Source organism: Myotis nattereri (genome assembly GCF_964212035.1).
Source record: "Myotis nattereri genome assembly, chromosome: 16".
Classification (NCBI taxonomy): Eukaryota; Metazoa; Chordata; class Mammalia; order Chiroptera; family Vespertilionidae; genus Myotis; species Myotis nattereri.
In genome coordinates, this window is record NC_138091.1 from 34,412,973 (window position 1) to 34,440,243 (window position 27,271).

The 27,271-nt window shown below is 38.9% G+C and overlaps 1 protein-coding gene across 1 annotated transcript in view; it reads right to left on the reverse strand.

Annotated features, from left to right (window-relative positions):
* Nucleotides 1-1,213: 1,213 nt before the first annotated feature.
* APPBP2 (amyloid beta precursor protein binding protein 2) overlaps nt 1,214-27,271 on the reverse strand; it is a 51,034-nt gene continuing 24,976 nt past the window's right edge. The window contains exons 4-13 of the mRNA XM_081108783.1: nt 25,400-25,523; nt 22,762-22,930; nt 18,403-18,492; nt 16,155-16,222; nt 15,969-16,074; nt 14,915-15,039; nt 12,342-12,427; nt 10,930-11,120; nt 8,322-8,487; nt 1,214-3,585 (exon numbers count right to left, since the gene is read on the reverse strand). Coding sequence (XP_080964909.1) covers nt 3,332-3,585; nt 8,322-8,487; nt 10,930-11,120; nt 12,342-12,427; nt 14,915-15,039; nt 15,969-16,074; nt 16,155-16,222; nt 18,403-18,492; nt 22,762-22,930; nt 25,400-25,523 — 1,379 coding nt within the window. The 3' untranslated portion in view covers nt 1,214-3,331. The remainder of the gene's footprint in view (nt 3,586-8,321; nt 8,488-10,929; nt 11,121-12,341; nt 12,428-14,914; nt 15,040-15,968; nt 16,075-16,154; nt 16,223-18,402; nt 18,493-22,761; nt 22,931-25,399; nt 25,524-27,271) is intronic.

Here is a 27,271-nt window from a genome sequence, read left to right on the forward strand (position 1 = left end):
GAAAAAAAAGAAAAAACAAACAAAACACAACAAGCAGTTTGGAAGCATCAAAGCTACACATCCTGGAGAAAGAATGAATACCAACTGACAGTTAACTATACCTGCTACTTAGCAAACAATTCTTTCAAAAGTATGGCCAAAAGCTTCAATTATGTTTTAGGCATGTTTACTGTTGAGTATTTGCATTAGAAGGAGCAGTCAAGTGGCAACAGTTATTATTTATAAGGTTGCAGTCTCTGTACTCAATCTTCACCATGTTATGAACGCTTCCCAAACAGCCTAGGAGCAAAAGTCTTTGTCAATTTTTATTTTAAAAAATGAAAGCATATTGGGATTACTATGAAGCAACAGTGAGTTCATTCTTAAGCAGAGACAAAACTTTGATATGGTAATAAGGGTCCTAATGCTTTGAGCAAAGTCAGCTTTAGGGACCCATAAGAATAATGGTCTAAGAAACCATTTGGCTCCATTAAACTGGATGCAGAAGTGACAGACCACCTGTGTGGCACATGAGTGTTGCAGAGCTCCCTGATGCACCCAACTTGAGTAGCACCAAACTTTAGGAAAGACTGGATAAGAGAAATGAAAGTCAGAGAGGATGAGACCAAAGGCCTCTTTTTAACATTACTTTGCTGAACTTCCAGAAAAATCTTTTAAGTTGATCTAGGCTTCCTTACACACAATCCTACCACATGAGAAAATTTTGTGAGAGCTATTGGTTATTGTGAGATAAATTTTCTTTTCTTCCTTGGAGATATTTTTTTTTAAATTCTAGAAATTATGGTGACATTTACCTCTCTAACTTATTCTAAACATTCCACACTATAAATTATTAGGGTATTATTCTTCATTAGAACCATAAATAGCATATTAAGTTATATCACTAACAGAAGATGACAATCTCGTTTCACAATCTAGAGTATTTGCATTAAATCAAAGCGCTTGGATTTACAGAAAACTACATTAAAGTAGTGATAATAAGGGAAAACTGCCAATAATGATTTTTTTTTTTTTATAAAACTGGCTGCCACTTACATTATAATGCTGCGATCCTAGGTTCCTAGTATCAAGTTGCTTTACCACAGAATAATGAGCTAAATTCAGCTCAAACTGAATGAGGCCTTAAGTCATTTGCTTGATTTTATCCTAGGAAATGTTCTATGTGCACAAAACCCAAAAATATAGATTAAAAAAAAAACTTCATATGGAAACATAAGTTTCAAAATATTTATTGAAAAACAATTTACCATGACATTCCTATACCACAAACATACCACAGGACTCTAAATAAGCAACAAAAGTATACAAAGCCTATCCTGAAAATATCTTTGGAGGTATTAAATATATAGGCCCATAAGGATAGAGCTGAGTAAACTTAAAAATGTTAGTCCTTGGTCACACAGACTATTTGGTAATTAATAAAGAGGTGCCTCTTGGCATTAGATTGCAATTAACTGGGAGGGGGGAGGTGCAGGTGTGCTAATGTACTCGTTTAGAAATTAAAAAGAAAACAATTGAATACTTAGGTTTTAAAATCATGTAGATATAATCTTAGGATCTGGGCTTGCGTAATCTCATTAGGTACCTCCCCCAATCAATCCCCTCCTGGGGACTTAAAAATACTGGTTCATAACTAACAAGACTGCAAGTAACAGTTTTAAACAAGGTTATATTTGGGAAGTTCAAAAAAGTGTTTAAAATCAATTTATCGGAAATCTCCAATTAATTTTTCTGTATTGAATGTGACAGTTTAGATATTCACCCCCCCCCCCCACCTCCCACCCCAACATGCATATTAAAAGAAAACCAAAATTCAACACCCATCCACTCACCCATAGACTACCCCAGGCAGTCAGCCAGGGATAACATCTCTAACAGCCAAGTCATGGACCCCTGAAAATAGGGGGGAAAACCCTGATTCTTAACTATAGAGGCACCAAATAGGCCACTATAATAAGAACTGAGGTAACAGCAAAAGACCTTTTTGTTCCTTGGATTGCTACATGTCACACTTCTCAAATTTGAATATTAACCTCAACATTAAACAACCTGACTTATAAAAAAAGTCAAAACCCAATAAACAGAAAAAAACAAGTTAGTGAAATTAACATATTAGGGCATTTTTCCATTTGACTCTTGAATTTCAAATAAAATGACCCAGGTGCACTAATATGACCTAGCTGTACCATCTTTACCATAAAAATAAAAGATTTCTAAGACATGTTTATTTGGGGCATTCATTTTTCTATTAATCCCTACAAACCATATAGTAACCTAAAATTCTCATCCGGACAAGAGAAATTTCATGACTCTTAGCCAGTATATTTGTTAACCGCACTGATTATTAGGGTAACATTTAAAATGAGGGGGATGGATGCAGCAGGTATTATAGACTTTCTTGTGGCATTGCCATTTGTGTACCTTGACTGAAGCTATGCCACTTAAATTGCCAAGTTCGGTGTCTATTACATGAATATAATTTTTGCATTATCACTTTTCATTATACATCTAAGTGAAATCATTCTACTGATAAAGGTAAATGCAGGGGCTAAAATAATAATCTAAAGCCTCTGGTCCAAATAACCCTTTAACCCTTCCTACATTAGGCTGGTCCTTTTTAGATCATCCTGGTCCTGCTAGCAAATGTTGTAAGAGCATCTTGCATTCTTGTACCAAAAGAAAAGAAAAACCAAGAGTTAAAACTGCTGGCCTGTTAGCTTTTCTATTACTTACAGATCAACACTGGTCCAGTACAGATGAATCTGATAGCCCTTGCCTTGTAATAGAGCTCTGGAGTGGCTGTATCCACTTCTCTGGGTCAGGTGGCCAAACCCAAGTCAGGATGTCCCTCTTCTACTAGTACTTCTGTTAATTTTCTATACTGCATATAAAGATTTTCCCCATGAAATTTCTTTACAGTACAGTATTGAATACCTCCATAAGGAAGAATTATATGTTAAAAAGTTGTTAAAATCATCCTTACATAATAAGAATGCAACTCTTAAACTCTTAAATAGTTTTATTAGGGGTTCTTTTTTCCTTTCAGGCTTTCTGCAAAATTATTTAAAAAGAAAAAAAAATCCTGTTGTTTGTTCTACTAAGTTGAAAATATGGGCCAGACTACTTATACATGCGGTACATGCGGAATATAACTGAATATATGCTTATACCTACGGACACTCTGCAAGATAGGGATCACCCAAATAGGGTCAATGGACTGGACCAGTGTTTCAATGCAAATTCCAGCCCCAAAAAACAACATGGTTTTGATTTCACAGTATGAATTCCCTGGAATCTGGGAAAAGGTATATTAGTTAACTGAGGTCATGCCTCAGCAGCTCGGTCCCTCAGCATGCTGAGAAATCAGAAAGGACTGCACCACTTCTTCAGTGGACTGGGGGCTGGTATTGACGTCTTCAAGAGCATCGGTCACTGAATACTGTCGATCTCGCAACCGGTTCCAGTTAGACAGAATATTGTGATATTCAAACACTTTCTCGTAATTTCCAATGGAGTTGTAAAGTTTAATGAGACCTCGGTAATCATATTCTAGTCCACTATAGCCTTCACCAAAAAGTTTCTTCCCTGAAAGTAACAAATAAACAAACAATAACACACAAAAAGAAAAGAAAAAGCAAGTTCAAATAAGGAAATAACAGTTTCTACAAGACAACACTAGTTCAGTTCTTTAAATAGGGTGGCTTGGTTTTATTCCCTTAAAAAGAATAAATTCATTTCTTGCAGCAGTGCTTACCAACCCAGTCCTATCCAAAAGCTATCTCTGAGACTTTCAAAATTTTTTCTGCCTAAAGCAGTTGGTTTCAACAGAATAAAATTTCACAGTTTGAAAGACTGATTTGAAGAGATCTAAAAGTAAAGAATAATAGCAGTATGTTCAACGATAGAAAAATACATATGTACAAGGCTAATCACTGTAGCACGCTTTATGATTGCAAAATACTGGAAACAAATGAGCTAACCATAGTATATCCACTCAGTGTTATATTATGCATCTGTACACAAAGGAGGAAGCTCTTAGCTCTCTATGAACTGAAATGAAGCAACTTATAGGGGATATTGTTAAGTTTAAAAAGAAAAGCAAAGTACAAAAATACTTATAGTATGCTATCTTTGTGTAAGAAAGGGAAAACAAAATATTTATGTATCTGAATATTTGTGCATAAAGATACACAGAAAGGGTAAATGAGAAAATAATGAAACAGGTTACTCATAGCAAGTGGGCGAGAAGTGGGTAGAAAAATTTAGGGGGATATCACACATCTATGAACATATCTTTCTATATATAGTTCTAACTTTTAGGACATTAATATTTCACATACTCAAAAAAATTTAACAAAGTAAATAAAGATGCGGAAATGTTATACAAACATAAACAAATGAACCTAATTATGTATAAAATGAGTAACTTACACTGACTAGGTGGGGTGGGGAAGAATAATAACCCAAGTAAATTTTGAAATATTCTAATTATGCTAAAAAAAACACTAAAAAATTATTGAACTCTAATTAGGAGGTTTGTTTTTCATAGTACTAAAGGTTAACAATTCTAAAACTACTTTATGTGTATTTTAGGGCTGAGCAAGTAAAAATACTACAGATAATGGGGAATCCACACATACAGAGATACATGATTTGACAAAGGTAGCACAGCAGAGGAGAGAGGACAATCTTTTGAAAAAGTGGTCCATTGGAGTGCTGTCCAGTGCACCAGAAAGGTTGTGGGTTTGATACCCCCTAACCTAGGCTGTAGATTTGATCCCGGTCAGAGTGTGTACTGGAGGCAACCAACCTATCTCTCTCACATCAATGTCTCTCTCTCTCTCCCTTCCTCTCTAAAAAAAAGTCCTTAAAAAAAAAAAAAGGTTCTGGGTCAACTGTATATCCACATGGGGGAAGGTAAGGAAAAAATTTGATCCCTACCTCGCACAATAAAAACAAAATCAACTTCAGTACTATAGATCTAAATGTGAAAGGTAAAATGAAGTTTCCAGAAGATAATCTTCTAAATGAATATCTTCATGGCTTTGGGGTAGGAAACATTTCTTAAACAGAATACAAAAGATGTTAATCAAAAAAGAAAAAAAAAACCAATATATTCGATTACATTAAAATCTAAAACTTCTGTTCTTTGAAAGGTGTCATTAAAAAACAAGCAGTAGAGTGATCTGCAACACATATAACCAACAAAGGACTTGTTAAATCCACATTATATGAAAAAAACTTCTATAAATCAGTAAAATGACAGAGACGTCAATATAAAAATGGAGAAGTTGCCCTAGCTGGTTTGGCTCAGTAGATAGAGCATCAGCCTGCAGACTAAAGGGTCCTGGGTTTGATACCAGTCAAGGGCACATGCCGGGGTTGCAGGTTGGATCCCCAGTAAGGGGCATGCAGGAGGCAGCCAATCGATGATTCTCTCTCATCATTGCTGTTTCTATCTCTCTCTCCCTTCCTCTCTGAAATCAATAAAAATATATTTTAAAAAAAATGGAGTTCTAATAGGCACAACATTAAATGATGATCACAGTATCTTATTTTCTGATATATAAGTCCAAACTGGAAACAATTCAAATATTCTGAAAAGCCATTAACAGTAGAATGAATAAATAAATTATATACTTATCTAATAATATATTATTATAGCACTGGAAATTAACAGACAATAGTGATCTGGAACAACACAGATGATTTTCATTATTCATGTTCACCAAAAGAAGCCAGAAATGTATCTATATATACAAAAGCCTAAGCGAATTTTATAACCAGTTGCTATGACGTGCACTGACCACCAGAGGGCAGACGCTCAATGCAGGAGCTGCCCCCTGGTGGTCAGCGTGCTCCCACAGCCAACCTCCCCCTGGCTGGTCTGCTCGATCAGACCTGATAGAGACTAGGTGAGATGGGCCCCAATGGGCCCCGATCACCAGCCAGGCCGAGGGACCCCACCTGTGCATGAATTCGTGCACTGGGCCTCTAGTAAATATATATTATATTAGAGGCCCGGTGCACAAAAATTTGTGCACTGGGGGGGGGGGGTCCCCTCAGCCTGGCCTGTGCGCTCTTGCAGTCTGGGACCCCTTGGGAGATAACGACCTGCTGGCTTAGGCCTGCTCCCGGGTGGCAGAGGGCAGGCCCAATCCCTAGGTACAGCCCCTGGTCGGGCTCAGAGCAGGGCCGATTGGGGAGTTGGGGTGCCGGCCCCTGTCATGCACAGAGCAGGGCAGATCGGGAGGTTGCAATGCCACCCTCAGTCACGCTCAGGGTAGGGCTGATTGGGGGGTTGGGGCACTGCCCCGTCACACTCAAGGCAGGGTCAATGGGGAGGTTGTGGCACCACCCCCTGTCACTCACAGAGCAGGGCCCATCAGGGGGGTTGGGGCTTGGTACCCTGTCACGCACAGAGCAGGGCCAATCAGAGGGTTGAGGAGCTCCCCCCTGTCATGCACAGAGCAGGGCCCATCAGGGGGTTGAGGAGCTCCCCCCTGTCACTCACAGAGTAGGGCCAATAGGGGAGTTGGGGCACCGCCCCCTGTCACACACAGAGCAGGGCGGATCAAGGGGTTGGGGCACTACCACTGTCACACTCAGGGCAGGGCCGATGGGGAGGTTATGGCTCTACCCCATCACACACAGAGCAGGGCCCGTGGGGGGGGTGGGTTGGGGCGCCGCCCTCTATCACCCACAGAGCAGGGCCGATCAGGGGGTTGGGGCACCGCAGCCTGTCACACACAGAGCCGCAGGGCGATCAGGGGGTTGGGGAGCTCCCCTCTATCAGGAACAGAGCAGGGCCGATCGGGGGTTGGGGTGCCTTCCCCTGTCACGAACAGAGCAGGGCGGATCAGGGGGTTGGGGCACTGCACCCTGTCACACTCAGGGCAGGGCCAATGGGGAGGTTATGGCTCTACCCCGTCACACACATAGCAGGGCCCGTGGGGTGAGGGTGTTGGGGCGCCATACCCTGTCACACACAGAGCAGGGCCGATCAGGGGGTTGGGGCGCCGCAGCCTGTCACACACAGAGCTGCAGGGCGATCAGAGGTTGGGGAGCTCCCCCCTATTAGGCACAGAGCAGGGCTGATCAGGGGGTTGGGGCGCCTTCCCCTGTCACGAACAGAGCAGGGCTGATAGGGAGGTTGTGACCACTCCCCCTGTCACACACAGAGCTGCAGGGCAATCAGGGGGTTTGGGCGCTGCCCCCTGTCACGCTGATCCGGGTGCCAGGAGGCCTCTCGGCTCCACTGATCCCGGTGTTGGGAGGCCTCATGGCTCCGCTGATCCCAATACCGGGAGGCCTCGCGGCTCCACTGATCCCGGTGCTGGGAGGCATATTACCCTTTTACTATATAGGATAGACGCCTGGTGCATGGGTGGGGGCTGGCTGGTTTGCCCTGAAGGGTGTCCTGGATCAGGGTGGGGGTCCCCACTGGGGTGCCTGGCCAGCCTGGGTGAGGGGATGATGGCTGTTTGCAGCTGGTCACACACCCTTCAGGGTGGGGGTCCCCACTGGGGTGCCTAGCCAGTCTGGGTGAGGGGCTGAGGGCTGTTTTCAGGCTGGCGGGTGACTGAAGCTCCCAACCGCTCCTTTTTTTCTTTTTATTCTGGGCCAGCTTTAGCTCTGGCTCCAGCCCTGAGGCCTCTGTTGCTGAAAGCAGGTATCTGGTTTGTTTGGGTTCTATAATTGAGATACTGTATCAACTCCAGCTCTGAGATCCCGGGTGCTGAAAGCGGGTTTCTGGGGTTTTGTTTAGCTTCTATATTTGTTACAATGTTTCAAACTGCAAGCTCAGAGGCCGGCAAGGCAGACGGGGAAGGTTGCAGTCCTTCGTCACTGAAGCAAGGAAGCCTCATGTTCAGTTCAAGCTGCCTGGCTGCTGGCCACCATCTTGGCTGGCAGTTAATTTGCATATCGCCCTGATTAGCCAATGGGAAGGGTAGCGGTTGTACGCCAATTACCATGTTTCTCTTTTATTAGATAGGATGATTCCATTAATACCAAGTTAAAAAACAGGTAAACCTGATCTATCATTAAATCCAGAGAACAAAGAGGGTAATAATTACACAAATACTTTAATTTTTAAAATAACTATTTTTGCCTATAATTGACGTTGTGTCATACTTCATTCTGGTTTCAACATCAATAAATCATGTTTAGTAAAATGTTCCAGATGATTTTTGGGAGGTTTCAAGAAAAATTTGGAAGCTCTAAACTCATTTAAATCTTGGTAAAACACTTCCCTTATATAATATATAAGATATGTTGATCTCTAATCAACTGACCAAGATAATTATAAAATAACATACCAATGGCTATAGACCGTAAATAAAGTTTCTCAGCATTTTCATACTGATTCATGTCATAATTATATAAAGAAGCCAGATGTCCCACTGAAAGGGCAACTTCATAATCTTCTTGACCAAGAAGTTGCTCTTTAATCTGAATTGCTTTGATATGCATTTCTTCAGCTTCCTGGAAAAAAAAAATTAAGCCATATAAACCATTAGAGTGTGCTTTGCCTTATGTCAACAATTCTTACCCAATGAGGAAGATTCTTCTATGCTCAAGAGATTTTATGGATGTCATAAGGTAATCAGATCAGAGAATATACTACGCTATTCCAAAAGTTAATTATGGGAAGCATTAACAGTTTGGGGAAGCTCTGTACATAACCTAATGATAGTAATAGTGTTCTATGCCAAAAATAACTAGAGAAAACTTGTCCTGGTAATAAAAAGTTAGAAGAAAATACCATTAAGGCATTCTAAAATGAAAATTATTTCTTTCAGTTAACACACTCTAAAACTTAACTGAATCTTGTGAAGCTTAAAATTCCATGGTAGCATGTTAAATTTTTTAAAAAATATATTTTATTGATTTTTTAACAGAGAGGAAGGGAGAGGGATAGAGAGTTAGAAACATCAAGGAGAGAGAAACATCAACCAGCTGCCTCCTGCACACCCCCCACTGGGGATGTGCCCGCAACCGAGGTACATGCCCTTGACCAGAATCGAACCAAGGACCCTTCAATCTGCAGGCTGACGCTCTAGCCACTGAGCCAAACCGCTAGGCTATACAGAAGTACATTTTATTTTTTGGAGTTATGATAATTTTTATTATGACAAATTAAACTCAGGTTAATTGAGGAATAAACAGATTGAGTTTCAGGTAAAAAATAAATGTCTTAGGCAGGTGTTCCTATCCTTTCCTCATTGTGACCCTAAAATGGACATTTAGAATTTATAACCCAAAATTCCAAAAGGGAAATTCAGTAAATTTTATCACTATGATTAATAATACTTGCAGAGATATAAAATTACCTAACAAACTGCAGCTGGGTCAGAGAGACCCAGAACATCCAAAAGAAGGCTCAAGGCACCACAGCAGCTTGCATTGCTTCACAGCTAGGCCTCATCTGGGCACCTCCAAACCCCAAACAAGGAAGAGGAAACTGCAGATCTCTCTGTAGCTCCTGCTGGGTAGCCTCAGGCAGAGGCTAAATTAGCACCTCCTTAGAGATCCAAGAGCCTGTGTACCCAGTGGTCAGAGTGGGACCATCCAGATTATAACTCCTCAGATCCATAAGGGACACACTCAGGGGGCAGACTCAGTGAGCACCAAAGCCCCACTGAAGCAAGTCTTGCCCCATAAGGGTATCTTCAGCACAGAAGTTCTCCCACTGCAGACACAGCTGATTCTCACAGACAATTGGCCTGGAGGTCAATTCCTTCCAGTGATACCAACTACAATCAAGGCTTAACTACAACAAGACTGTGCATACAGCCCACAGAGGGGTGCACCAAGACTGTCCACCTCAGGTAATTGGGGAGGCTGAGCCACTGGGCCCTATAGGACACCTAGCACACAAAGCCACCCTATCAACACAGGGAAGCAGCCAAAATGCGAAGAAAAAAGAAACAGATCACAAATGACAGGAATGGAGGAAAGCAAACTACTGGATATAGAGTTCAAAACCACGGTTATAAGGTTTTTCAAGAAGAATAGCAAGAACCTACAACCAAGATTACTTTATCCAGCAAAGCTATCATTCAGAACTGAAGGTCAGATAAAGAGCTTCACAGATAAGAAAAAGCTAAAGGAGTTCATCACCACCAAACCAGTATTATATGAAATGCTGAAAGGTATTCTTTAAGAAGAGGAAGAAGAAAAAGGTAAAGATACAAATTATGAACAACAAATACATATCTATCAACAAGTGAATCTAAAAATCAAGTGAATAAAAAATCTGATGAACAGAGTAAACTGGTGAATATAACAGAATCAGGGGCACAGAAAGGGAATGGACTGACAATTCTCAGGGGGTGGGGGGAATGGGTGAAGGGGGTGTGGGAAGAGGCTGGACAAAAATCATATACCTATGGATGAGGACAGTGGGGGGGGGGGCAGAGGGTGGGGTGGGAACCAGGTGGAGGGGAGCTATGGGGGGAAAAAAGAGGAACAAGTGTAATAATCTGAACAATAAAGATTTATTAAAAAAAATACTTGCAATATCTGACATTTCTTGCATACCCACTATGTGCTAGGCGCTCTGCCACTTGCTGTACTCAACCTACCTAAAAACTATGTTTTAAGTAACTATAACATGCATATTAGCCTTTAGGGTTTGATATATTTCTTATTTTTCCAAGATCTGAATTTTTGAAACATTTATATTTTGACTATGTTGCTTTATACTATATTATTTTCTCAAAAATTTTCCAGTTATTTTTATTGTAGAAAGTATTGCATATATCCCCTTCCCCCATATATTTTCTCAATTTTAATGAAATATGGTATGAATAAGATAAATGTGTACTTTATTATTTAAGATTACTGAAGATATATCATTTAAGATTATGCTTTATTACTTTAGATTATTCAGAGAAAGAAAAATATAGTAAAACACATTTCTACCTTAAATTTTCTCATTGACTGATAAAGTCTTCCAAGGTTTCCATAGTGTTTTGCAGTCTGGACATTGAATTCCCCAAAAGCTTTTTTAGCTAGTTGGAGTGAAGAAAGGTGCAAATCATGAGCTTCTTGAAGCAGCCTCTGTTCAGTTTCTTTATTATGACAGTCGATTGCAATCTCCTCTAAAATAAGTGCTGAATAAGAAAGCAATGAAATTAGTGTACTTTCAAACCATCTATCAGAGCTAATCTGAGCATATAATTTAAAACTAAATGCATATGTACGTAGATACGGTTTAAAACTAGTAAGAAGAAAGTATTCCAGTCCACTGGGGGGGGGGGGGGGCGGGGGAGGGGGAGACACAGTTTGGGGAGGGTGTCATTCAAATTTAAGAAAAACAATGGTGTTTCAAATTATTTGCAGAATTAATTATTGTACTAGAATGTTATACATTGCCGGTATGAAATATATATATATATATTTTAAATGTTTAAAAATAAAATAAATGCAAACTAAGAGGGGGGAAAAAACCCCATTTCAGAATTAAGGTAAAATTTATCCAACATGCATGGAGTTACCACATGGGTGACCTAATTATGTTGGCAAAATAAATGCCTTAAATGCTTGGTAGTGATTATAGGAAAAGTTAAAATAAAAAAAGAAGGTGGTATTTGTTAAGTCTTGAAACATTAAGGATAATGTGACATGCAGCTGAAGAATCCTGCACTATAAAGCTGAAGGCATGTGAAAAACTCATCTTCGGTTTGCTATCCATGTTATTGTGCAATAATCCTTTGTGTTATACATGAATGAATGCATGTAAATGGAGGAAGAGATGGGGGTAGACATTCTCGCTTATTAACAATGCTATATGAGAGAAGCAAACAACCTTTCATTACGAATCACTGGAAATTACTTTATTTGTTGTTTTTAATCCTCACCTAAGGATATTTTTCCATTGATTTTTTTTTTTTTTAAAGAGAGAGTGGAAGAGAAAGGGAGAGACAGAGAGAAATATTGATGTGAGAGAAACACATCGATTACTTGCCTCCTGCACCTGCCCTAACCAGGGCCCAGGCCAGGGAGGAGCCTGTAACTATTAGTAAACCGAGGTATATACCCTTGACTGGAATCGAACCTGGGACCCTTTGGTCCACAGGCCGACGCTCTATTCACTGAGCCAAGCCAGATAGGGCTAGAAATGACTTTAAAACAGTGAATCTGCTATCCTAGTATATAGATACAGTCTAATCCTAAGCACTACCCCTGGAGAAATAAACAAATATCCTTATTTTGTACCATATATCATCAATTAAAAAATATCAAAGACTAGACATCAATTACAATTGACAGTTAAAGAAATCTATACAGACAGACAGACAGATAGATACTGAAGACTAAATTACAAAGGGTACCTTTCACCCTCTTTGAAGAAGCCAAAAGAAGATGATCTTCAGGTAGGATGTGGGTAATGATACCAATAGCTCTTTCTGCATGAAATCTGCAATACAGATAGATATATTCTGGCATTTCTTCCCCACCCCTGCTTCCCTTTCAGGCTTTCTTACCTCCCTCTCTCTTTCTTCAACACCAAGTCATCAAATTAAACCTTCAGAGCCCACCATTTAGACAGAAATAAGCAATACAGATAGATAAATATATTCTGGTATTTCCTTTTAGTTAAAAGTGATTTAAGCATTTTTTAAAAACACAATTTATAATACTGAGAATTTCTAACACTATCTATAGTATAGAACAATTATTTGTTTTTTTTCGGTTTAAATTTCAATCTGCTTGTGAACTGAACTTTTAACATCCAATGGATTCCCATCTCCCTCAGAATAAACTATAAAGTTATTACTACCTACAAGACTCAAAATGATCATTTACTGGGTTACCTCGCTAACCTCATCTTCCACCATTTTCAAAAACAACACTTCCAGTCAGTTTTCTGAATATGCAAATCATGTTTTTACCTAGGACTCTGAAATACTCTTCCCTTGAATATCTACATGGCTCACTCCTCATTGAAAAGCCTTTCTAGCCTATACAAAAGTCCCTAAATAATCTATAATTACTCTCTAAACTCCTAGTTTACTTTATTCTTCACAACATGCATCCTCACCTGATAGGTTTGGTTATTTGTTTATGGCCCATCTTATCAAGCAGAAGGTAAGCTATTTGTCTATCTTATCTGTTAGTTTCTTAAAAAAACTCGAAGCTTTCTATCTCCATCTTCCAAGTTATCATTATTTTCATTACATTAAATGTCTTCTAACTCACTGTCTATTTAATTGTGTCTAATACACCAGCTAACTTATCTACTGAGTTTTAATGTCAATTAGCATTTTCTAAATCTAGCTATATTTTCTTTTTTATAACAGCTCTTATATTAAGACATAATTCATACCACATAATTCACCTATTTAAAGTGTACAACTCAACAGTTTTTAGTATGTTGACAGAGTTGTGTACCCAGCACCACAATCAATTTCAGAGTATTTTCATCACCCCCAAAAGAAACTCTGTGCCATTAGCAGTAACCCTACATTTTCCTTCAACCCCTTAGCCCTATGCAACCAACCACCTTTACTTTCTGTCTCTATAAATTTGCCTATTCTGGATATTTCATATAAGCATAATCATACAAATGTTGTTCTTTGTGACTGGCTTCTTTCACTTAGTTCATGTTTTTCAAGGTTCATCCATTCTGTAGCATGTATCAGACAGATGTTTTGTTTTTAAATCTGCCTTTTTATTTCTTTTGTTTCCCCTCCAAAATATTACTGATTCCTTCTTTTATATCAGGGTCAGCAATTATTTTCTGTAAAGGGCCAGATAGTAAAGATTTTAGGTTGTGTGGACCACACATGCTGTCCCAACTACTCAACTCTGCTGTTGTAATGTGAAAGCAGTCAGAGGATACTTAAGAGAAGGAAAAATGCTATGTTCAAATAAAACTTTATTTTGCCTGCAGGCCATAGTTTGCCAACCCATTTATATCTTTAATCATTTAAGAATACTTACTTTATATAATATCAACCAAAAAGTTCTGTTAAGCAACGTTCTTAGGATCCTAATCCTGTTCATTATATCTACTGACTCTCATTCGTAAGGAAATGTTGCTCTACTTATTTTTAATTTAGAATGGTGAGTTGAGCTGAGTCTATGGAAAATCTATATGGTTTGGTTTGAGGGTTATTTCCAAGAGTTTTACATTTTCTCCTGAAAAGCATCCCAAGAGAACTAGTAGTTTCAATGCTTTTCTCAATTTGAGGGTTCCTGCATGCATGATGCCCAAACACAAGAATGCTACATGTCTGTAGCTATAAATATCCCTTTGAGGAATTCATGACAAGTTTCCTTGTAATCTCTCTTGCAAGTGGGCAAAATTTTTTTCCCAGTCTATCCTTTCTCTGAGAGTAGTAGCCTTGATCCTGGTGGCTGCAAGTGAAGATTTCATTTCCAACTCACAGCTTACTGTAGGCTAAATGCTTTGTCTCTTAAACCCAGGACTGCTGTTCAACCAAGATTACAGGAATTTGTAAGCTTTCCCACTACTCCAGAGCAGTTATACCATAGTTTGGATTTTAGTCGATTATTTAACTTTTTGGATTTTAGTGCATTATTGGCCCATGGAGACTTCCTTCTTCTCTTGCAAGATCATTTATGCATTTTAAAAAATAATTGTTTTAGTCAGTATTTCTGTGTCTTCTGAACAAGAAGTTTTTAGGTTAAGTTTGCAATTTAGCCTGAGGCTACTACTATATTACAAGCAAAATTATTGGAGAAAATAATTTATATTAAACCACAGAAACTCTAAATTGGTATGATTTTAAAGTGTCAAAGACATTTTAGGCATCATATTAAAGCTCCAGGAAGACAAATTTAATGCACAAAGTACATTAAATACTACTGTATTAGGAAAAACAAAACAAAACAATAGCAACAGCATATAATCCCTCATGAAAAGGAACATGGAACTTACAGTGCATTGTCAAATTTCCCAGAACTATATTGGTGAACATAAGAAGAATAAGCCAAGTCTTCATGAGCTGTTGCTACATGGATATTTTTGCCACCAAACACCGACTGCCGAATGTCAAGGGCTGCCTGAAAAGTCATCAAAATAATTGATAATACTGTAAATCCTTAGAAACCACTACTCAGTTAAATTAAGCATCCTAGTAATTTAAATATATATCCCATATACTTATCCCATCAGTTTTTAAGTAAAGTCCTTGCTGCCTTTAAATCACAATAGAACATAAAAGTTACCTAGGAGGCTTGATTTTCTGAAGACTGAGTCTGACTCAAAAGGCAATGGCTTGCCCTGACTGGTTTGGCTCAGTGGATAGAGCATCAGCCTGCAGACTGAAGGGTCCCGGGTTCGATTCCAGTCAAGGGCATGTACCTTGGTTGCGGGCACATCCCCAGTAGGGGGTGTGCAGGAAGCAGCTGATCAATGTTTCTCTCTAATTGATGTTTCTAACTCTCTATCCCTCTCCCTTCCTCTCTGTAAAAAAATCAATAAAATATTTAAAAAAAAAAAAGGCAATGGCTTAATAATAAAAACCATTCATATGTCTTGAGAATCATATCAGTGTGTTTTTCTATGTGTCTTCTCAGAAGTGAACTATAAAATGAAGGATACCTTGTCCAGAACCATGGCAAAAACATAATTTACCTGAGAAAGATTCAGATAAGGCCTAAAATAGCTTTGTCTCTATTGACCCTCCTTGCTATTACAAAAGCAGCTATGACTTGCCTAAATCAACAAGGACAAGCCATAATCTGGACAAATGAAATGGAAGAGTGCTCTTTAATATGAGCCCACAATCCACGACTCTTTTCCTAGACGATTCTCTTCAATTCCTAAAACATTAACTTGTAAGCTTTCTAGATATTAGTCAACTAATGGTGTGCCTAATTAAGGAGGGGCTCAGAAAGTTATTTTTTGAGAGTAGTTTATACACTGAAAACAAGTACAGGTCAGCAAGTCAATTTAGGTTGAAAGAAAAAAAGTGTAACCATTAACATACCTGATAAATTGCAACAGACTGACAGATATTATCTACATTGAGTAGGTAGAACCCATAATCTAGCAGCGTGTCAGAATATTTTGGGTGTTTGGATCCAAAATGATCCCTATAAAAAGATACAAAACTATTAGGATATCAAGTAGAGACAGATAATTTGAAGTGGTATTTTTAATAACAATCACCTACCGTGCCAAATACACTGCATGTTTAATTAACTGTTCTGCCTTCTTAAATTCACGTTTTACAACACAAGCCTAAAGATAAAGCAAAAAATTATTAAACAACTCTCAGTGTGTTAAAATAAGTATAATTTATATATTCAAACTATAATGGTCAAAAAGAAAAAGCACCTTCAAACATAAGTAGAAGTGTTCTATTTGTAATTCTTTTCTTTCCAACTTGAAAATTATATTATACACAGATCTAAATATATCCTGGAAAATTATAAAGATTAAAATTTTGATAGCCATGCCCAATACAAACCTGCTATAACAAAGCTACCTTACAAAGTTGGTATACTCCCATCCTTCCTTATTATTAAAATAAAATGATGTGGGTAGGGCTCACCATGTTATTTTCTAGGGTACTTATTTATATTCCTGCTCTAGACTAGCTTTACAACTATCTTATCATTTTCATCTGACAATTTTTATATGCAAAGAATTTTTAGTTTTCCTTTTACTTCTTAAAATATTTTGATTCATGAGGATAGGCAGTAGTTTTAAAACTCTATCATTTGTATACAGAAATAAACATCTTGAACATCTATTTCATTGTCTTTATATTAAATATATGCCCTGGCCGGGTAGTTCAGTTGGTTAGAGCATTGTCCCAAATGCCAAGGTTGAGGGTTTGATTCCCATTCAGGGCACATATAACAAACCAATCAATGCATAAGTAACTGAAACAAATCAGTCTTTCTCTCTAAAAATCAATAAAAATATATACATACATTTCACAGAAATTGTACTCTTCCAAATCTATAATTTTAGAATCTGTATTCTAATTGACAGTAAAACCAACCAAAATGTAATATTCAAAACTGAAAAACCTATGAGTATAGATTAGAGCATATTTGAAATGTACATCAATGCTTTTAAAGCCTCAGTGCACCAAAGCAGCAATTTTTGTTGTTGTTGTTAGTTTATATCTTTTATTAACCCATATACAATTACTTTTCTTCTGGTTTGTTGAAGCAATAGATCAAACAACATTGGCCACAACAGTGTCTGTCTAAGTGGCTAGCCATAAAAACTCCAGCACCACATTCATGTGAAGGGCATTCCCAATGAGGGCGACTGATTTAGCCATTCCCATTCACTTTGTAGTATTTCAGGACAGCCAGCTTAATCTTTCTCTTATACTTATTCTTCTTGGGAGTGGTGTTAAAGATTTCTTCCTTTTCTTATTAGCACCACGACCAAGTCTCAACAAAAGATGAAGAGTGGTCTTCTTTTAAATGCTGTAGTCAGACAAAGTACATCTGTCTTCCAGTTGCTTGCCAGCAAAGATCAGTCTTTGCTGATCAGTAGGAATTCCTTACCCTGGAACTTGGCCTTTACATTTTCTACTGTATCCAAGGGTTCAACCTCGAGAGTGATTGATTGGGTTTTCATAAAAATCTGCATCTTGGCAGGGATTCCACCACAGATGGTGAATGAGAAAGAAAGAGTGAAGTGCAGGCCCACAGGGTTTCCCAGTTCAAAGCAGCAATTTTAGATATTACTAACTGGCCTCAAAGAGTTAATGCATTTATTTACAGAATAAAAAGAAACTAAAGGAAAAAAATCACATATGTATTGCCCACCAGGTCAATTATAGAAAGCTGACATACTATGAGACTACAATACTACGACCAAAAGATTTAATACCTTTAGGAGAAAAGTAATCAAAGCCTATACAGCTGTGGCATAAGAGTTCAGGTTATTGTAAAGGTTAAACACACACACACACAAAATAAATTCAAGCAGAATAGCATCAAAATACTATTTCAATATGTACTTAAGAGAGCTGATTATAAAAATAAAATTTTTCGCCCTAGCCGGTTTGGCTCAGTGGATAGAGCGTCAGCCTGCAGACTCAAGGGTCCCGGGTTCAATCCTGGTCAATGGCATGTACCTTGGTTGCGGGCACATCCCCAGTAGGGGGTGTGCAGGAGGCAGCTGATCGATGTTTCTCTCTCATCAATGTTTCTGACTCTCTATCCCTCTCCCTTCCTCCCTGTAAAAAAATCAATAAAAAAATATTAAAAAAATAAAATAAAATTTTTCACAAGTTTTCTGTGAAATCAGATTTCTAAAACTGAGAAGAATGTAAACTTAGAAAATAGATTTTGTTAGTGCACAGAGTAGGCAATACCTAATTTGTTAAGTAAGTGAGTTAAGACAAATTTAAAGTTTGCTAAATCCTTTAATTAATTTAACATTATACTCACCTTAGAAGCTTGTCTTAAAACATCCACCACAACTTTGACTGGTAAGCCTGCTGTGATTTCTTTCATTGCCTCAATGCACCATTTGTATGCCTAAAGAAAAAAAATTTATAAAATTTGAAAAATTTAAAAATATTCTTTCTTCAAATTTTCAAGTACTTGAAGAAGAACACACAAAATATTTACACTTACAATTTTTTCTAAGGCTAAGTTCTTTGGATATATAACACATATTCAGGAAATCAGAGCCATGTTCTCTTCTCTTTGCATATACTATTCCCTCTGCCTTAGAATACATTCCTCTTTCCTCTTAACCCATCTAACTTATCTCTCAAGTTTCAGTCCTAGACTAGGTTTCCTGTACTTTCCTTCTCCTACTGTAATGCTTACTATTTAATTGGGGGGGGGGGGCATATATTTTGTTTTATTTTTTGTTGTATGTATTGGGATAACATTGGTTAATAAAATTATATAGGTTTCAGGTGTACAGTTCTGTAATACACCATCTGTATATTGTATTGTGTGTTCATCATCCCAAGTCAAGTCTTTCATCACCATTTATCCCCCGCTATACCCTCCCCTACTTCCTCCCACCCCCCTTTTACTCTAGTAATCACCATGCTATTATCTGTGTCTATGAGCTGGTACTATTTTATATCTTACTTGCCTATTTACTTATTTATTATTTTTTTAATATATTTTATTGATTTTTTACAGAGAGGAAGGGAGAGAGATAGAGAGTTAGAAACATCGATGAGAGAGAAACATCGATCACCTGTCTCCTGCACATCTCCTATTGGGGATGTGCCCGCAACCCAGGTATATGCCCTTGATCGGAATCGAACCTGGGACCTTTCAGTCTGCAGGCCGACGCTCTATCCACTGAGCCAAACCGGTTTCGGCCTTACTTGCCTATTTAGTTGACTGCTTCCTTTATGCCAGCTATTGTTTCAAACACTTTATGTGTACTAACACATTTAACTGACACAACAGCCCCATGAAATATGTAGCATTTCTATGGAAAACTGAAGTGCAGAAAAGTCTAGATACCTACATACTAGCCAGGCAGTGTGCTACTATCTAGGTATCTAGTGAGGAACAAAACATAAAATGACACTCCTCTCCTAGTACTTAGTGGGAGAAGGGAAAAAAAAGCAAAATAAATTATTTTGGACAGTAAGTTCAAAGAAATAAAGAGCCTGGCCGGTGTGGAACACTGGCTGAGCATTGACCTATGAACCAGCAGGTCACAGTTCGATTCCTAGTCAAAGCACACGCCCAGGTTGTGAGTTCAATCCCCAGTAGGAGGCAGCTGATCGATGATTCTCTCTCATCACTGATGTTTCTATCTCTCTCCCTCTCCCTTCCTATTTCGGAAATCATTAAAAATCAAACAAACAAATACTAGTAAATAAATGAAAAATAAAAAAATTTCCTTACTAATGCCATGACCCTTTAATACAGTTCCTCATGTTGTGGTGACCCCCAACCATAAAATTATTTTCGTTGCTACTTCATAACTGTAATTTTGCTACTGTTATGAATCGTAATGTAAATATCTGATATGCAGGATGTATTTTCATTGTTACAAATTGAACATAATTAAAGCATAGTGATTAATCACAAAAACAATATGTAATTATATATTCAATATGTGTTTTCCGATGGTCTTAGGCGACCCCTGTGAAAGGGTCATTTGACCCCCAAGGGGGTCGCGACCCACAGGTTGAGAACTGCTGTTCTAGATAGAAACTGCTTCATCACATGGAATTTTGAGCAAATGCAGACATAGTGTTAAGCAGAGCAACAGAGATTCCCCAAGACAGGCTGTAGCATGAGCATAAAATAAACTTGCATTGTTCCAATCTACTGCTATTTTAGGGTTATTATCTCAGTAGAGCCTAGCCTACTGTAACTTATATCAGGCTATGGTGATAATTCATTTCTGCTAACTTAGAAACTATATTCTCAAGATTGTGTACTTTTCTATAGTTATCACTGACAAATGTATTTATATTTAAAAAAATAAACTATCAAAATTACCCAAGAAACATCTATAAGCATTCCTCATGAAACTGCTGAGAGCTGCAAACACCATGAATAAGGCACAGTATAAAACCCCAATTAAAATACAGAAAAAAAAATTACAGTCAATTAAATGGTAACTGCCTAATAAAGAAAATGGAAACTGGTAAATAAAAGGTACTTTGTTCCACTGGCTATATTAAGATGAGCCTGTGGCTGAATATGGGAGTAAAGAATGGCATGATTTGAATCACTCTAGATAACAGAAAGAACAGAGTGCAGTTCTAGAGGGCAGTATAAAAAATAAGGATAAAAAAATGATAAAAGAGGCACCAGAGATAACTTGAGTTCCTATGTAGAAATATAAAAAATGGTGAGGCACCTGAATAGCTTTTTTTTTTTTAAAATATATTTTATTGATTTTTTTACAGAGAAGAAGGGAGAGGGATAGAGAGTTAGAAACATCGATGAGAGAGAAACATCAATCAGCTGCCTCCTGCACACCCCCCACTGGGGATGTGCCCGCAACCAAGGCACATGCCCCTGACCGGAATCAAACCCGGGACCCTCCAGTCCGCAGGCTGACGCTCCATCCACTGAGCCAAACCGGTTAGGGCCTGAATAGCTTTTAAGATAGGCACTTCTAATACTTAAACTGTTATTATTTACCCCTCTCTCATTTCCAGTAAATTAGGCTATTCACACAAAGGCGTTCTGTGAATGGATTGGTTGTAGGTGTATGAAAATCTTGGAAAGGGTCCAAATTCTATGCCTTGATTGATATTGATTGATAAGCTATGGAACAGACATTGCACACAGGGGTAGCAAAACAATCCATCAACAAAACTAATTCAGCAGATAGAGGAGAGCAGCATCAAAAATAATCAGAAGAGTATACATAAACCAGCTGAGAAATTGCAGGCATGCTGATAAGAATTTTAGATTTTTATAAATGGCTTCAGTGTCTTCTTATATAGATACTAGAGGCCCGGTGCACGACATTCGTGCACTCTGGGGCGGGAGGGAGGGGGGGGTTTCGGGTTCCCTCAGCCTGGCCTGTACCTTCTCACAGTCCACCCTCTCGGGGAATGTCTGACTGATGGCTTAGGCACCCCCCCCCACCCCCCTGCCACCGGAGCAGGCCTAAGCTGGCAGTCGGACATCCTTAGCGCTGCTGCAGAGGCGGGAGAGGCTCCTGCCACCACCACTGTGCTTGCCAGCCATGAGCCCAGCTTCTGGATGAGCAGCACTCCCCCCTGTGGGAGCACACTGACCACCAGGGGGCAGCTCCTGCATTGAGTGTCTGCCCTCTGGTGGTCAGTGTGCGAAATAGCGACCAGTTGTTCCGCCGTTCAGTCAATTTGCGTATTAGCCTTTTATTATATAGGATTACAAACAAGAGGAGCATTGGAGTTGCTTAATACCACTTTATAATTACTCTAGAATTTTCTAGTTTTACTTCTAATTGCAATTTTCCTTTAAATATGGAATATATATTTATATTAATGGGGCAAAAATCAAGATAGGAATAATTTTAAAATATAAAAGCTAACTGACAGCATGAAATTATTCTGATATTCTTCCATAAATAAAGTAACCAAGTTAATAAACAGATCACTTCTCAACTATGTATTCATTACCCCTAAAGCATTAATTTAGTAGTATAAAGCCAGGTGTGAAGCTATCTGTCTCACAAGGCAGGGGAAGGAGCAAAACAATGCAATAAAGTATAAATAAAATCTAGCTTCCCATTGAAATGAATGCCTTCAAATTATGAGAGTTCACCCAGAGTTATACATTCAATAAAAAGCATCTACTTGCCCTAACCGGTTTGGCTCAGTGGATTGAGCGTAAGCCTGGGGACTGAGGGGTCCCAGGTTCGATTCCGGTCAAGGGCATGTGCCTTGGTTGCAGGCACATCCCCAGTAGGGAGTGTGCAGGAGGCAGCTGATCGATGTTTCTCTCTCATCGATGTTTCTAACTCTCTATCCCTCTCCCTTCCTCTCTGTAAAAAATCAATAAAATATATTTAAAAAAAAAAAAAAAAAGCATCTACTTGAAGGTCTATTTAGCAGAGCATGCCCATCAAAATAACTTAGGTGAAATACATTTGATCAAAATAAAAACAAAAACAAAACAAGCCCTAAATCACACGTTTATATTGAAAACCCATCTCACAGAATTTTTAGCTGATTTAAAATATTTCATTACAAATGTGTACTGCTTTAAGTAAACCTAACATGTGAAAATGAGATCTATTAAGACAAAAATATATGATTTATCCTCTGTTTTAGAAATATTTACCAGTCACAATGAAATATACTTCAAAATACTCACCTCATCATAGTGACTTTTTGCAAACAGAAGGGCACACAGTTCTCCATAGAGTGCAGCTTTGTTTGCTTGCTGGCCATGTTTTGAGAGTTTATCCATGTATGTCTGAGCTAACTTAAATGTTTCTTCACCCAAATGATATTTACAGTTTCCATTTCGCACATGAAGCAACCTGCAAAGTACAAAAACACGCCTCTATTTTTTATATTTCCAGTATGGTTGACCTGATAACCTTTACAGATCACCAATGTAGCACCCAAATGAGTTAAAGTAACCAGATACAAGAAATGAGGCAGCATTAGAAAACAGCTGTCTGGTCCAAACTGGCATCTATTAATGAACATGAAGTATATGCTCTTCCCAGAAAGCTACCCATGATTAACCTTGTCCAACTTTGATTCCTTATATTCTCTAAATATTTTGCATGCTTTGTTTACTCAGCATGTACTAAATCTACCTACATCTAACTTCAAACTCTCTGTGTTCCAAATCTAAAAGTAATGCAGTCTCATTATAAAAAATTTAGAAGACAATGAAGAAAATAAAAATCAACATGAAATACTTTTACCTATCATTACCTTCCACGAGTCTTCTGGGAAAAATGAGCCCAAGTCCAGGATAGGCGAGACAAGCCCTCACCCAGTTGGTAGATAAGTAAAACTCAAGCATGGAATCAGTTACCTTAAGCAGAACAGGACTTTAACAGGCCTCACTTTCAAATGTTCTCTAGCTCTTCCAAGAAATACAGCACCCTCACGTTCAAACACATAGTTATCATTCAGCTGGTTATCGTGGCAGTCTGCCATCCTCCACATTTCTAGACGAGACTTTAAACCAGCGGTTCTCAACCTGTGGGTCGCGACCCCTTTGGCAGTCGAACGACCCTTTCACAGGGGTCACCTAAGACCATCCTGCATATCAGATATTTACATTACTATTCATAACAGTAGCAATATTACAGTTATGAAGTAGCAATGAAAATAATTTTATGGTTGGGTCACAACATGAGGAACTGTATTTAAAGGGCCAGAAGGTTGAGAACCACTGCATTACAACGATTCAAGAAAAAAAAAAATCCTTGAAATAAAAAGACTTGGTATTGGAAATATATATTTCACAGTTATTCAAATGGTTAAATAAGGTTAAACCCAGTCATAGGTTAATTTATAGAATAAAAAGAACAGTGTTACCTCTCATTGCTACAATACCAAGAATTGCATTTCCAGCTTTCACAGTAGGCATTTCCCCTAAGAATAAGGTTCTAGAAATTATTTAATAATTGGCACATGGTGGGGGTAGAAAACAAAAGATTTCATGCCAGAAAAGCACACCTTGGTAATTTCTCCAGTCCATGATGGTTGTCTACTGAAACAAAAGGGCAGAAACTCTTCAGGATCTGTGTGTCCATCTGGGCTTACATTAAGTAGGATGTAAAGGCCCAGGAACTTTTGAACCAACTGAGGATCTAATTTTGCCTCAACACTCAGCCTAATGAAAAGACAAGTTAAGTTCTCAAGGTCATTCAAATATGGCTCTTACTATGTAAGCACAGTATTTTGTTATTATTTTTTAAAAATTGATTTTACTTTTTAGAGCAGTTTTATATTCACAGCAAAAACTGAGCAGAAGCTACAAATATATTCAAGCGTCTATAGATATTCAAATTCAATAAAAATAGAAGATTATATATTCAGTAAATTGAGCAGACTTTAAGTAACTTAGGGAGTCAAGTTTCTATGACTTTTTTAAACTTTATTTTTATTTCCCTTTAGTTTTGTTAAAAAATTCTTGTGAAGAAAAGTCAAATTGGGGAACAGAGAGAAAACCTATATAAAAAGCGCTAAAACTAAATGTTATATGTGCAGAACAGATAAGGAGAGTAAAAAAGCAGAATTACTTCTACATATGCTTGTTTTTCCTTTAAGGACATATGTTTAAAGAATATATATTTAAAGAAAACTGTTACACCCTAGCAGGTTTGGCTTAGTGAATAGAGCGTCGGCCTGTGGACTGAAGGGTCCCGGGTTCGATTCTGGCCAAGGGCACATGCCGGTTGCAGGCTCGATCCCCAGTGTGGGGCGTGCCAGGAGGCAGCCAATCAGTGATTCTCTCTCATCATCGATGTTTCTATCTCTCTCTCCCTCTCACTTCCTCTCTGAAATCAATAAAAAAATATACTTTTTTTTTTTAAAAATAAGAAAAGTGTTACGTATAAGTAAAATACTAATCTTGTCATGGACGATTCTAGAAGTGTAAACAGAGCAAGGGTAAACAAAAATAATAACACCCAAGAAAAAAGTATATTTCTTTTCCTAGCACCCCATGCCTAGCACAGTTCCTGGTATATACTAGGCACTTAATAAATATTTGTTGAATGAATGAACAGACAAGTTCTCTGACAAAGCAAAAATATATACAGACAGTCTGGTTCATAATACTCAAATCTAAGCTAAAATAACTATAGCAAGTTAACTATATTTTGGGGATGAGAGACAGGAAGCCAGACTAGTCAAACTCTGACATATAAAAATCATGTCACAGGTTAATTCAAATAGTGATGTACGCTTAGAATCTGAGTTAAAACCATAAAAGCTACTAAATACCATGAGAGCAGGTAATTGTAGGATCTATTCCAACTTACCTCACACAACATTCTACTGCACGAAACCAATGAAGCATCTCATCATGTAGAGTACATAACTGAAGGCAGGACAGAAAAACTTTCTCAGCATCACTGTACCAGCCTGCATCAGAAAGAAAGCCACCTGAAGGACAAGAAAAACCGTTAACTCTTAGATAATTTAATAAATCACTTGATGCCCTAGCTGGTTTGGCTAAGTGGATAGAGCATCAGCCTGAAAACTGAAGGGTCCCGAGTTTAATTCCGGTCAAGGGCATATGTCCTGGTTGCAGGCTTGATCCCCAGGAGGGGGTGTGCAGAGGCATGATGATTCTCTCTCATCATTGATGTTTCTATCTCTCTCTCCTTCTCCCTTCCTCTCTGAAATCAATAAAAATATTTTTTAAAAATACTGTCAATAGTCTTAAACGGTGTCAAAGTGTCTGAGTTAAGAAAATAATATATTTTACTCATATCCATGTTTGATGTTTAATTAAAGCTACATGTAATCAAACAAATATTATTTTAATTGTAGAGAAGTATGCTTGAGAAAACTTTATGGCCCTCACCAAGTGACTGAATAACATGGTTATTATACATATTCATACTCAGCAGCCTCTACTCACCATCCACACAGATGTGTAGTGCTGCTTATTAACTACTAGAGGCCCGGTGCATGAAATTCGTGCACGGGGTGTGGGTTGGGGGTGTCCCTCAGCCCAGCCTGCACCCTCTCCAATCTGGGACCCCTTGAGGGATGTCCGACTGCCTGTGTAGGCCTGATCACAATCCAGGACTGCTGGCTCCCAACTGCTCCCCTGCTGGCCTGATTGCCCCTAATTGCCCTCCCCTGCCAGCCTGGTCTCCCCTGTCCTCCCCTGCTGGCCTGGTCCCCCCCGCCCCAACTGTCCTCCCCTGCAGGCCCAGTCACCCCTAACTGCCCTCCCTTGCCAGCCTGGTCACCCCTAACTGCTCTCCTCTTTAGGCCTGGTTCCCCCAACTGCCCTCCCCTGCAGGCCAGGCCTGGTTGCCCCCAATTGCCCTCCCCTGCAGGCCTGGTCGCCCCCAACTGCCCTCCTCTGCAGGCCTGGTTGCCCCCAACTGCCCTCCCCTGCAGGCCTGCCCTCCCCCGTCCCCCCCCCCCAGCTGCCCTCCCTGCAGGCCTGGTCCCTCCCCAATTGCCCTCCCCTGCAGGCCTGGGTCCCCCCCAAGTGTCCTCCCTTGCCGGCCATCTTTGACCACATGGGGGCGGCCATCTTGTATGTTGGAGTGATGGTCAAATTGAATATTACTTCTTTATTATATAGGATTGTCTTTCAGATTCAAATAAACCTTTTTAGATTCTGTTTTATGACACTGGAAACTAGATTTGCCAGCTGAATTCCCATAGTCTCTGTCAAAAGGATCAACTAGAGTGGTAGAGGAGGAACAAGAGACACTCCTTCCTGTTTGCTTCCAGTTTCTGTCAGCAAAGCCCCTGCTGACAGCAAAACCCCAGAGTAATGCTCTTTACTCTGGTAATGGCAATTCATTCCAATAAGCCAGTTGTAGTTACAGTTTTCTAATACTTGCAGAATTAGATTCACAGAACTCAGGTCAGAGACACCAGCACCAGCCAGTTAGGTCTGCTCCTAGTGATCTAAGTTCTAGACCCATAGGCCCCACTTCTCAGTGCTCTGAGGCACCTGTAGCCTGGCAGTATCCCAGCTCTTAAGGCACCTTATCAACCTTCTAAATTTTAATAATTCCAACCCCAGCTCTTGGTTCCCTAAGCCCTAAGTGTGGTAGTTGATTCTATTTTTAAATATGTATTTTTTATTGATTTCAACGAGAGAAAGAAACATCAATGATGAGAGACAATCATTGATTGGCTGCCTCCTGCACATCTGCATG